At 35.5% G+C, this 12115-nt stretch overlaps 1 protein-coding gene across 1 annotated transcript; it reads right to left on the bottom strand.

Moving 5' to 3' along the window:
• Positions 1-10499: 10499 nt before the first annotated feature.
• Positions 10500-11476, bottom strand: LOC100929037 (olfactory receptor 1361-like). The gene has a single exon (XM_012542368.2). The coding sequence runs from the start codon at positions 11474-11476 to the stop codon at positions 10535-10537; it is 942 nt and encodes a 313-aa protein (XP_012397822.1). The 3' UTR covers positions 10500-10534.
• Positions 11477-12115: the final 639 nt, after the last annotated feature.

Raw genomic sequence — 12115 nt, 5'->3', positions numbered from 1 at the left:
CGGTCTGTTGGGAAACACTTGTAGAAAGAATGGGGAAAAAAAATTTAAAACAGCTCATTCAAAGTTGATTCATAAGGTTTTTCTCATTAAAATCAGTAAAATAGAATTAAAAGACATATAGGATAATGGAAAAATATTTGTAGTGAAGAAAACATCAAAGCTAGTAGACTACAATGTAAAATAAATAGCAAAGCAAGAAGAGATGCCCTATTCAAGGGACCAATTAATTAGTGGCAAAAAGGATAAACAAATATTTTTAGAAGTTCAAATTATAAATAAGCTCATGAAATAATGCTCCAAAGCACTGATAATAATAGAAATATGAATGGAGAGAATTCTCATTTTCAATTGACATTCTGAAAATTGGCAGAGATGACAAAAGATAAGAATGTTCAGTGCTGGAAATGCTGTGGGAAGATAAACATCATGATATCATTTTGGCAGAGCTATGAATTGACCCAAATATATTCATTTTCAATTTGGAATTGCTCAAGATATTTAATTAAACTGTACATGTCCTTTATCTCAGAGATTCCAATATTGGACATACATCGCAAGGTAGGCAGAGGCAGCAACAAAATTCGATTAGATTTCAAAAAATTCATAACAATATCCTTTGTGTTAGCAAATACCTGAAAACAAAGTAAAAAAAAATGACTATTGATCCTGGAACTTTGTTATTATTTGCTCTTGCTTTATGAAAGTTCACATGAATAATTTCCCCCTAATTTTATAGATAAGAAAATTAAGAAATGAGAAGATTAGCTGAAGATCATATAGCTAGGAAGTAATGGGAAAAGAATTAGAACTAGACATCCTGACAATTGACTCTATGCTCTACTATTACATCAGACTGCTTTGTGAATAGGTCAAGAGGTAAACATAATGAATCTTAAACTAAAGAAAAGTCATTGGAAAAAATAGAGAACTAATGAGCTCATTGACTACAGAGATGTCATAGTTAGACCTATGTTTTACAAAAAGAAATTACTTTAGATTTTAGGTAAGAATAATATACGAGCCATCAGTATAGGTGTGTAATTGGGTGATTTTATTTAAATATTTTTATTTGTCAAAATCCAGGGTTCAGCCTGGAAAGGTACAATGGAATTTGACTCTGGTGGTCATGGGATGTATGTCTAATGTTTTAAAACTGATGACCAATTTGAATTGAAAGTCTCTCCTCACCAGATTGCACAGAGAACATTATATTTTAATCTTAGCACCAGTGAACGAAGTTGTGGAGAGAGAACAATCCACATTAGCGAAGGGAGTATTTTGTGTGTGTGTGTGTGTGTGTGTGTATGTGTGTGTGTGATGATAGATCTTGAAAATACTGTAGTAACCCGAACGGTTTAAGGTTTAGGCTGTTATCTCTACTATTTTGACCTCAAAATTTTATTTTTATAAGAGTGAGGTCATTTACTTGGTTTCTTATTTTATCCACAGAGCCATGTTACACTGTAATCCTCTGTCTTGAATGAGAAGATTTGGAAGTGAAGATAATACCAGGCCTTTGGTGTGAAGTACAGAAAAAAAAATTTTTTTCATGTCTTTTGTGCAACACCCAATAACATTACAGTATTTTAAACAGATTTACAAAATTGATTAGTATTCCAGAGAGCACCAAGTTTCATGTATACTCAACTGTTTCTATATTGAAAAGAGAGCCACATAATTTGAGATTCAAATGTACTTTTTTCCTTTGAAAGCAAAAACTCTGTCTTGGAAATGACCAGAGGTGCTGAATAATAGAAATATCATATAATGTGTTAACATCTGACTAATGAAGGGTGCATTGGTATATACACCAGTGCTATTAATGTGAGAGCTTTGGAATCTTGGGACTTAGGCAATGAATATTGTTTTTAAGAATAAAATTTGATTGAGGTATTTCATCATTATGAAAATGGTAATGGGATATTATTAAATGGTTTAGGGATATATATATATATATATATATATATATATATATATATATATAGAAAGAGAGAGAGAGATTGTCATAAAAGTGAGAAAGCAAAGGACTTGAATACATATGGACAAGTATTTACACATATATATTATTGCTTAGAAATTATTTTCTGCTTTTCTATGAAAATCTTGTAGGCACTATTTTTTGTTACTATATGAACTACCATTAGAGCTAGTAGAAAACATAGGCCAGGATGAATAAGAACATTAGAGAAACAATGATTCAAAACAATGATTCACAGGGGAGAATGTCATAGAAGAGAACCCCCAGTCAAGACTATGGTCTCAGATATCTATAAAAATGTATAAAGTGTAGCTGAATAGCACAATGAACTAGAGAAATCACATTTTAAATTGTATCACTGAGACTTAGTGGGAAGAGATCCATAGTTAAAATGATTTTGTTAAGGTATGCCTTATACAAAAGGACAAAAGACATAAAGGGATGAATGATCACGTAACATTATATATTTAGACAATATAGTTGTGCGAGGAAATCTAGGAAACAGATATGAAGAACAAGGTGGATTCCAAAATTATCCCTATGTGGATGACTTTCAAATCCTTTTACTCAGAACTAACTTTTCTCCTGATTTCTAGTCTCTCATTTAATAATTGCCAACTAGACATCTTGAACAGGATGTCCCCTTTTTTGTTGTTTAGTTGATTGTGTCCCATCCTTCCTGATCCCATTGGGATTTTATTGACAGAGATACTAAAGCGTTTTGCCATTTTCTTCTCTAACTCATTTTATAGAGGAGAAAATTGGGACAAACAGGATTAAATGACTGGTCCATGGTCACACATCTAGTAAGTGTCTGGGGCTAATTATCTTAAACTCAACATGCCCAACACTTAGCATATTTTCTTCCCTCTGCCCAGACCCCTTTTTTTTTTCTAAATTTCTTTATTACTGTTGAAGTTACCACCAATTTTCAATCCACCCCAGCCCATACAAAATCTTTCTTTTGCTAAGTCCTGTAAATTTTAACCTTATGACATTTGTCTTATATGTCTCCATTTTCTCTGTACTACCACTTTCATCATGGTTCGGGTCCTCATCACCTCACCCCTTGATTATTGCAATAGGCTGGGGGTTGTTCTTCCTGACACAAGTCTTTCTTCACTCTAGTTCACTCTCCACTTAACTGTCAAATTAATCTTCCTAAAATGCAAGACTGACCCTATCACCTCTGTATTCAAAAACCTCAGTGACTTCCTATTATTTCCAGCTTCAAATAGAAAATCCTCTGTTTGATTTTTAAAGCTCTTCATAACCTGTTCCTATCATACCTTTCCAGTCTGTTTATACCTTATGTCCATATGCCCTCCATTTTGTAATCCAATGTCATGAACTTCTTTGCTGCTTCTTAGATAAAATACTTCATCTTCTGAATCTGGGCCTTTTTACTGATTGTCCCATATGTCATTCTCTCCCTCCTTATCTCCACCTTCTAATTTTTTTGAATTTCTTCAAGTCTTGGATAAAATAGTATTTAGTCTTGATCATACTGTTCACTCACATTTGAATAGAAATCCCCTCTCTAATATTCTCATAAATGGTCATGTCACTTCCACTTAACAATCTTCAGAGATAGGGAGTTTACCATATCCTAAGGAGGACTATTTCATCATACTATGGTCTAACACACATATCTCCTTGATGTCCACAGAAATTGCATGAAAGACTTTGTAAATGCTTTCCTAAAATATCAGTTAACTAATCCTATGGTTTTTCACAAGAATTGATGCCAAGTTTTTCCAGTTCCAAGCCCAGTACTCTGTTCATTAGACCACGCCAACAGTAATTTAATACTTTGGATTGGGAAGAGGAAAGTCCTTCATTGTTCCCTCATGCTGATAGACCACATGGGAAATAATTATGTTGCTGAATAAGGATGTTTTGGGACTTGAGATAAGGCAGAAGATTCTGAAAATGACAATGTCTGTATCCCTGACTAAAAATTGAATTTCTCTCTAAAATTTAAGGTTTGAGAAACAGAGTCATCACTTCAAAGGGGAAAGATTATTGAAGTAGTGTAAAGGGCTGAAACTCTTGAGTTCATGCACTGAGATCGGACTACTGAGCATTTAAGGCTAACTACCGATTGGACAATATTCTATTAGCATATGTTTGGAAAATGGCCTGCCCCACTATTCTGTGTTGGCCTGATCTAGGTTGGTGTATTCAGAGAATTGGAGGAGGGATTAGAGGGTGGAGTAAGACAAGCCAGAGTTACTTTTGGGTGGGAGACGAAGAAGAGAGGTGTGGAGATTCCTGTGTCCATTCCTCTCATTTTGACCAAGAATAAAGAGCAAGGACTTTTGCTTATCCTGACTCCAGCTGATTCTAAAGTATCCAGGGTGTTAACTCGTTCTTCACAAAATAGGACTTAAGAGACCTATGTTCTAGGTCCAGATCTTTCACCACTAGATTCTATGACCCAAATCAGATTTTGTGCCAGGTATCTGAATTTTCACAAGTTGTTTTTTCATAAATTGATAGTCTGTTGTGTAAGGTCCTATCCAACTCAGATTCCAGCTCTAACATTCTCTGTTTTCTGCTCTCAAGTCCTTTTTAGCTCCAGCATTCCATTTTTATATGTTCTAAGGACTCTTTCAGTACTAATTTTACCTTTATTCTAAAGTTGTGCTATCAAACTCAAGTAGAAACAGGTACATTATTAATCCATTCACAAATATTCCCATAACCTGCCTTTAACTTACTTTCAAAATATAATATTATTTGTTTTATTATATTTTTATTTATTTTGTTAAACATTTCCCAGTTATTATTATTTGGCCAGACAATTGGAGTTAAGTGGCAGGGTCACACTGCTACTAAGTATTAAATGTATTGTGGCTAAATTTGAACTCGGATTCTCCTCACTCCAGGGCCAGTATTTTATTCACTGTTCCACCTAGCTTCTTCTCCCAACTATATTTTAATCTGATTCTGACAGTACTTGTGAGAGTAGTGGACTATATGCCTCCTGCTCTGAGATTTTGATATCTCTGTTCAAAACTCCTTCTAGCTCTAACATTCTTTATTGTTAAGGACCTTCTTTCTCTGGCATTTGTTTTTGCTTTAAGGTCCCTCCCAGTTCTGAATCCCTCATCTATAAAATAATCTAGTCTCAGAACCTACTGCTTCAATTTTACAGATGATATAACTAAGTTAAAGCAGTAAGTCCATGTCCATATCTATGCTATTTGGAGACCAACTAGCAAACTATTTTAGCCCTATGTAGCCCTAAACATTCTAATCTCTAAGTTCCTTTTCAGCCTGAACATTTTATATTTTAGCCCTATTCATTATTTAAATCCTTTCTGTCTTTGAAATCCTATGTTCTATGTTTCAATAGTTCATCCAGTTCTGATATTCTACATTCTCAAACCTCTTTTAGCAGCAACTTTCTGAGATTCTTTGAGACACATTTGCAACATCACTTTGTGAGAAACTGATCTTCAAGTGAACAGAAAGTGTCCTCTGCCTATGTACTTATTTGAGTGTTTGACCTGGATCTTCTCTACTGTTCTTGAAGGACTGGGCTATTGCATTGCCTGAGCCTCTTCTGACATAAGAATTTTGAATCATTAACTACACTAAGCTGTGGGCTCTTAGCTATGGACAACCAAATAAGGTCTAGAATCTATGTGACTAGGTTGATTTTTTATGACAAGAAAGTTATTCTCTTTCCTTCTGTGACAATTTTCTTTCCTCTTTTATGGATGGAGAGAAGAATAGGTTGAATTTTGTATTTTAGAAAATAGCATCTTCTTATAGAATTGTAATATATAATTACAATAATTACATTATAATATAATCTTATAATTGTGACAGTGAAACACAAATGATTTCTTTGACATTTCTTTGATATATTTCCTAGCCATATTTCTATATATGAGTCTCCATGTTGCAGCACTGTGCCTTTGCACTGGATATGCCCCATGCCTTGATTGTTCTGCCACTTTCCTTTCATATTCAGAGAATTTTTAATGTGAAACTTCTCCCTGTATTGAACAGCCAGCTCAATAGGTTGTCTCCTTCCTCTCCCAAATCACTTTGCACTTATTTTGATTTATTCTGTAAATGCTTACATATATACATCTCATCTCCACAGTTAACATGAAAACTCCTTAAGACCAAAAACTATTGCACTTTTGTCTTGGATTCCCCAGCAATTTGCACATTACCTTTCACATAATAGCTGCTTGCTGATAGATTGAGTCTGACATCCCTCCCATTTCTAAATTTGACTTCTAAAAAAGGTTTTCTTGTCTACTCACTCTAATGTGTCTCACTAAATGTCTACACACATTTTCTTTTCTAAGTTCTAAAAGTTGTTTCTAACATTAAAACTCTATGACCTAAATGTGAGAATCATCTTGGATTCTGCCATTCCATTCCCTCAACCTCCATTTGAACATTTATATTCAAAGAAACTTTTCAGTCAGTCAGTCAGTCAATGAGCATTTATTACTATGTGCCAGGCACCATGCTAAGCTTGGGACACATGAAAACAAAGAATTATCTCTGTTCTCAGTAAGTTTTACTCTAATTGGGGAGAGAATAGGCAAACAACAATGTGCATAGCTGATACATACAAGATAAATTTGGAGCAGTGTCAGTGGAAAGGTATGAAGACTAAGGAGGACTGGAAAAACCTTCTTCCAGAAAATAGGACTTTAGTTGAGTCTTGAAGAGAGACATCAAAGCAGGGAGGTGGAAATGACACTGGGTAAAGTTACAATCATGGGGACCAGCTAGTGAAAATGCTTATATTTGGGAGACAGAATTTTATGTGAAGAAAAAGAAGGAGGTCAGTGTCACTAGATCTCAAAGTATCTGGAGCAATGTAAAATTTAAGAGGCTGGGAAAAGTAGAGACATTTCAAATTACGAAGAATCTTAAAGACCCAGAAGATTTTACATTTGAACTTGCAGTCAACTGAGAACCACTTGAATGAATGGGTGATGTGACAACTGAGTGGAAGATAAACTGGAGTGAAGAGAGACTTTAAACAGGAAGACCGAACAGTAGTCTATTTTCAATCCTATGTAGTTCTGACATTCTATGTTCTAAGTTCTCTTTGCATTTGAATATTTTATATTTCTAAAATTTTCTCCAGCTCTATTCATAATTTAATTTCTTTCTGCCTTGAAAATCTAACATTTTTTTTTTGTTGTAACAGATCTTCTAGTTCTGATATTCTATGTCTCAAATCTTATTTAGCAACAAATTTCTAAGATTGTTCAAGACACTTTACTTTGTCTGAGACTGGTCTTCAAATGAACAGAAAGTAATGAGTCTCTAAGTACCACCACTGTGTCTTTGCACTAATCATGCCCCATGCCTTGAATGTTCTGCCAATTTCCTTTCAAATTCAGAGAACCTCTGCCTCTGCACTTACTTGGATGTTTGGTCTGGATCTCCTCCTTTGTTCTTGAATGACCAAGCTGTTGCTTTTTCTGGGCCTCTCCTGACAGATAATTTCAGATGGGTAACTAGCCTAAGCTATGGGCTCTTCTAGGAGTAAGAGAGGTTAAGGCTTTGACTAAGGTGATAATGCATGTGAATAGGAGTCTATTCTTTTCCCTAGGAATTATGTAGTGGGATCACTTTAAGTACTTTACAGGGAGTCCCTGGAACCAATTCTTCAGTTCCCCAAGGCCCTTGTTAGAAACAAACACATTGGCCTCTGCTTCCTTTGGGGAAGAAATTGACCTAAGTTTTAAAGTTTCACCACACTGCTTTCCCAGAAACACTGAGAGTTCCTTGTATTGTTTCTAGCTCTCTTTCAAGAAAGGAATTTTAGATCTTGGAACATGGCAAGTTGGAACTGATGCGAGTCTTAGGACCCATATCTTAAGACCATAAGATCTCAGTATTGGGAAGGGTCTTAAGACATAGAATGTATGTAATTTTCATGTCAGAGTGTCATCTAAGATATATTACATGATCACAGCTCTAGACCTGGAAGGGAACTTAGAGACCATCTATTTAGTCCAAATTACTCATTTCAGAATTGAAGAAACTGAATTTTAGTTAATGTATTGTGCCCAAGGTCAAATAGATACACATCAGAGTCTTTTAAACTATGCTATTTAATTTCAGGATCAGTGATTTTTGTCCAGAACATCTCTGTCTCCCCAAGTCAGGTACAAGGATCACTAAGGACCTTGTGCATTTTGGTCTTTTTACTTTTGCAATTCATGTCTTTCAACCAGATAAAATGGGAATTTCACTATTTGACAATACCACATCCAAGTGTAGTGACCAACTTCCCCTCCCAGGATACAGTTTTATAGAGCTGAAAACTTAAGTCGATATGATCATATATTTAAATTGAAAGGAAAGTTAGCAATCATTTTTACAATTGAGGAAACTGAGCCCTAGAAAAGTTAAAGGAAATGCTAAGGTCACATAGCTCACAAGTAAAATATAAAAGTTTCTTATACCTTTCCCCAGAGGCTTGTCTAATTTTATTTACTTATAGGTTACTTTTCTATATTGGTGCTCTCTTTCCTGGCTTCTTTTGATGTTTTCATAGCATTTATTTCTAATATTTCTATTATGATTATTGTAATACTGCTAATTTCCTAGAAGGTGACCATAGTTATATTGTGCAGAGGACCAGCTGTTTATATCCAGAACACTAACAGCTGGAAACTGAAATATCGCTCCTATTCTTTTTTTCTTCCTCCTTCCTCCCTTTTTCCCTTCTTCCTTCCCTCCTTCTTTTCTTCATCCTCTCCCTCCTTTCCTCCCTTTTTTCTTTCCTTCCCTTCCTTCCTTCCTTCCTTCCTTCCTTCCTTCCTTCCTTCCTTCCTTCCTTCCTTCCTTCCTTCCTTCCTTCCTTCTTTCCTTCCTTCCTTCCTTTTTTCTTTCCTCTCTTCCTCCTCATTGATTTTATTTCTTTTCACCTAATAAGCATTTGTTTTAAACTCTGTAACAATATAGCCTTGTATTCAAAAACAAAGTTACATAATCAAACTGAAACAAATTGCAATGTCCCAAAACACATCTCTTTTTGCATTTCGAGTGCATAACTTTTTTTTTGACAGGAAGTGAGGAGGTAGAATGGTTCATCATTTGTCTTCTGGAATCATTGTTAATCATTGTGTGAAATCTTAATTATTCAAAGTTGTTCTACTTTACAATATAGGCACTATCCTTTGTTCCCTAAATTTTGTCACTTCATTTTGCATTAATTCATTTCAGGATGCTATCTAATCCTGTGAAACAATTAAAAGAATATTTCTGTCAGGGACCTGATATAAAAATTGTTTTGCTCCCAGATAAATAATAAAACAGCATCTCAAGGATGGTAGTGGATATGAAGCAAATGTTGATCAGGGACCAGCTTATGAGGAAGAAATAAATGAGCATATAAAGGTGGGTGTTAGTCTTAATTATCAGATGATAAATAGGTTCCCCAATTCTGTCATCAGGTACATAAGCACAAAGAGGAACAGGAGCCTCTTCTGCCCTGGTTTGGGTGAAAGGCTCAGCAGGATGAACTTGGAGCCTTCTGACTGATTTCCCCTTCCATGGATTTGTTATAAAGCACATGTGGAAAAGAAATGAAATGTGGAAAGCAAAGGAATTTAAAAGAGTGTGTTCAAATGGGAGGGGAAGAGGCTGGAGATAAAAAAAAAATTAGAATTCAAAATAAAAATGTGAATTTTATAAAATAAAAATAATAAAACACACACAGAGAATGCTGCCTCTATTTAAATACATAGTGGTGAGGCTTATATTCAAGTGCAATGTAAGTAAGTGGATAATCCAGTATTTTAACCTTGAACCATCTTGATAGTAATGGCCTTATGCTAAGAAACAAGGCAGAAGATGGTTGTATATCAGGCTAAAACATCAATGGTTCAGTAAGTAGCAGGAAATTAAAACTGTGTCACAAACCAATTAAAGATGCATCCAAGGTTTCAAAATAGAATACAAGAAATATAAAAGAATCACCCAGCCATACATATTTCTACTAGATCAATCTTCCCCCTGCAGACTTCTTACTTGGAACTACCTTCTGCCTCAGTGGTCTTCTCTTTTAATTGATGAAGTCTATCTGGGAACTGGAGCTGAAATTTATGTCTTAAATGATTGATTTATAGACTTCAGCACAACGTATAAGTGTCAGGAAGTTCAAGATAAAATGGGCCAGGGTTTTTCTTAGAAGTATGAACCAGAAATTCTCTTATTTACATTTCAATTTCCTTTTTTCCCCTTGGGGAGTGTTTCATTCCTATAGCTAACATTTCTAGCACTATATTGAACACTAATGGTGAAGATGGATATCCTTGCTTTATCCTTGCTATATCTTTAGCTTATCCCCATTACAGAGAATGCCTATTTTATGGTACTTATCATTTTAACAAAAGTTCCATTTATTCCTACACTTTCTAGTGTTTTCACATCTATTGATCCAATCATTTAATTTTTGTTGTTTTTGTCATTAATATAATTAACATAGGTTTGATAGATTTTCTATTATTGAACCATCCTTGAATTCCTGCTGAAAATCAACTCTGGTTATAGAAGATGTCACAAAGAGAGGCCTGATTTCTTGATAAGGAGCATCCTCAAGGCTTCCTTGATGTCTTTGTTCCTTAGGCTATAGATGAAAGGATTCAGCATAGGAGTGACCACTGTGTACATCACAGCTGCTGCTGTGTCCTTTTGTACCATGTGGGTGGTTGTGGGGCTGAAGTATACCCCAATGATTGTCCCATAAAAGAGACAGACTACAGTGAGGTGGGAGCCACACGTGGAGAAAACTTTCCACTTCCCCACAGTAGATGGGATCCTCAGCACCACCATGAAAATGTGAATGTAGGAGACAAGGATGCCAATAAAGGGGATGACAATTGTCAGTGCCCCCACTGTGTTGACCATCAGGTCATTGATGAAGGTGTCTGAGCAGGCCAACTTCAGCAGGGGACTGAGGTCACAGAAAAAATGAGGGATTTCATTGTGGCCACAGAAGGAAAGATGGGTCAGTAGGACAGTGTGTATCAGAGCAATAGCATAGGCCCAAAACCAAGACACTACTATCAGAATGGCACAGACCTTTGAGGTCATGATCATGAAATAATGTAGTGGGATACAGATAGCCACATAGCGGTCATAGGCCATGACAGTGAGAAGGATACTATCTATCCCTGCAAACCAAATGAAGAAGAATACTTGAGTCAGGCATCCAGCATAAGAAATTGCTTTGTTTCCAGATATATGATTTGCCAGCATCTTCGGGATGGTAGTGGAAGTGAAACAGATGTCAACCAGGGACAAGTTGCTAAGGAAAAAATACATGGGTGTATGGAGGCATGAACTGGTCTTAATGGCCAGAATGATGAGCAGGTTCCCTATACTTGTGATCAGGTACATAAGAAGAAATAAAAAGAACAAGAGCATCTGCTGCTCAGGCTGGTCTGAAAATCCCAAAAGAATGAACTCAGAGACTCTAGACTGATTCCTTCTTTCCATGGTTCTGTTGGAAAAATCACAAGGAATAGAGATGAAATAAGAATATAAAGATTCAATGGATGTGTGGTCTTATGTATAAAATCAATTTTAATACATTGTTTTAAACTATGAATCAAAGTAATATGTTATATATGTTAATACACTGTATCTACTTAATACACATAAGAGGTGAACTGACTCTTACCTCTTTTGTCCCAGTAGAATATTAGCTCCAGGAGGCATGTATGTTTTGATTTTCATCTTTATATCATCAGAACCTAGTACAGTACCTGGAACATAAAAGAAATTTAATAAATGCTTTTTAGTGGATTGATTGGTTGCTGATGGTGCATCTTTACTTGCCTCAATTGGGCTTAAAGAATTTATGACTGGAATGGTGTTGGATTTGGAGATAGGAGAAGTTAGTTGTGAATCTAATTCCATCATTGCATCCCTGTGTGAACTTGGCAAGTAACTTATCCCATTTAGTCCTCATTTTGTTGATCTATAAAACAAGACTGTTAAATGGGATGATTTTTACAATTTTCAATTACCAAATCTTTGATCCTATAAACTATCCCACCCCACATTGTCATCCCAAGCAAACAGTCAATCCTACTGACTGATAATTGAAGCAAGACTCCTCCCCAGTTTTTAAGT

This window comes from Sarcophilus harrisii, chromosome 1 (genome assembly GCF_902635505.1).
Source record: "Sarcophilus harrisii chromosome 1, mSarHar1.11, whole genome shotgun sequence".
In the NCBI taxonomy this organism is placed as follows: Eukaryota; Metazoa; Chordata; class Mammalia; order Dasyuromorphia; family Dasyuridae; genus Sarcophilus; species Sarcophilus harrisii.
Note: the sequence above shows the minus strand (reverse complement) of the source record. Positions and strands in the feature narration are given on the sequence as shown.

Excerpts from the sequence above, each read along its gene's own strand:
- LOC100929037 (XM_012542368.2), bottom strand. The coding sequence starts at position 11,476 with ATGGAAAGAAGGAATCAGTCTAGAGTCTCTGAGTTCATTCTTTTGGGA.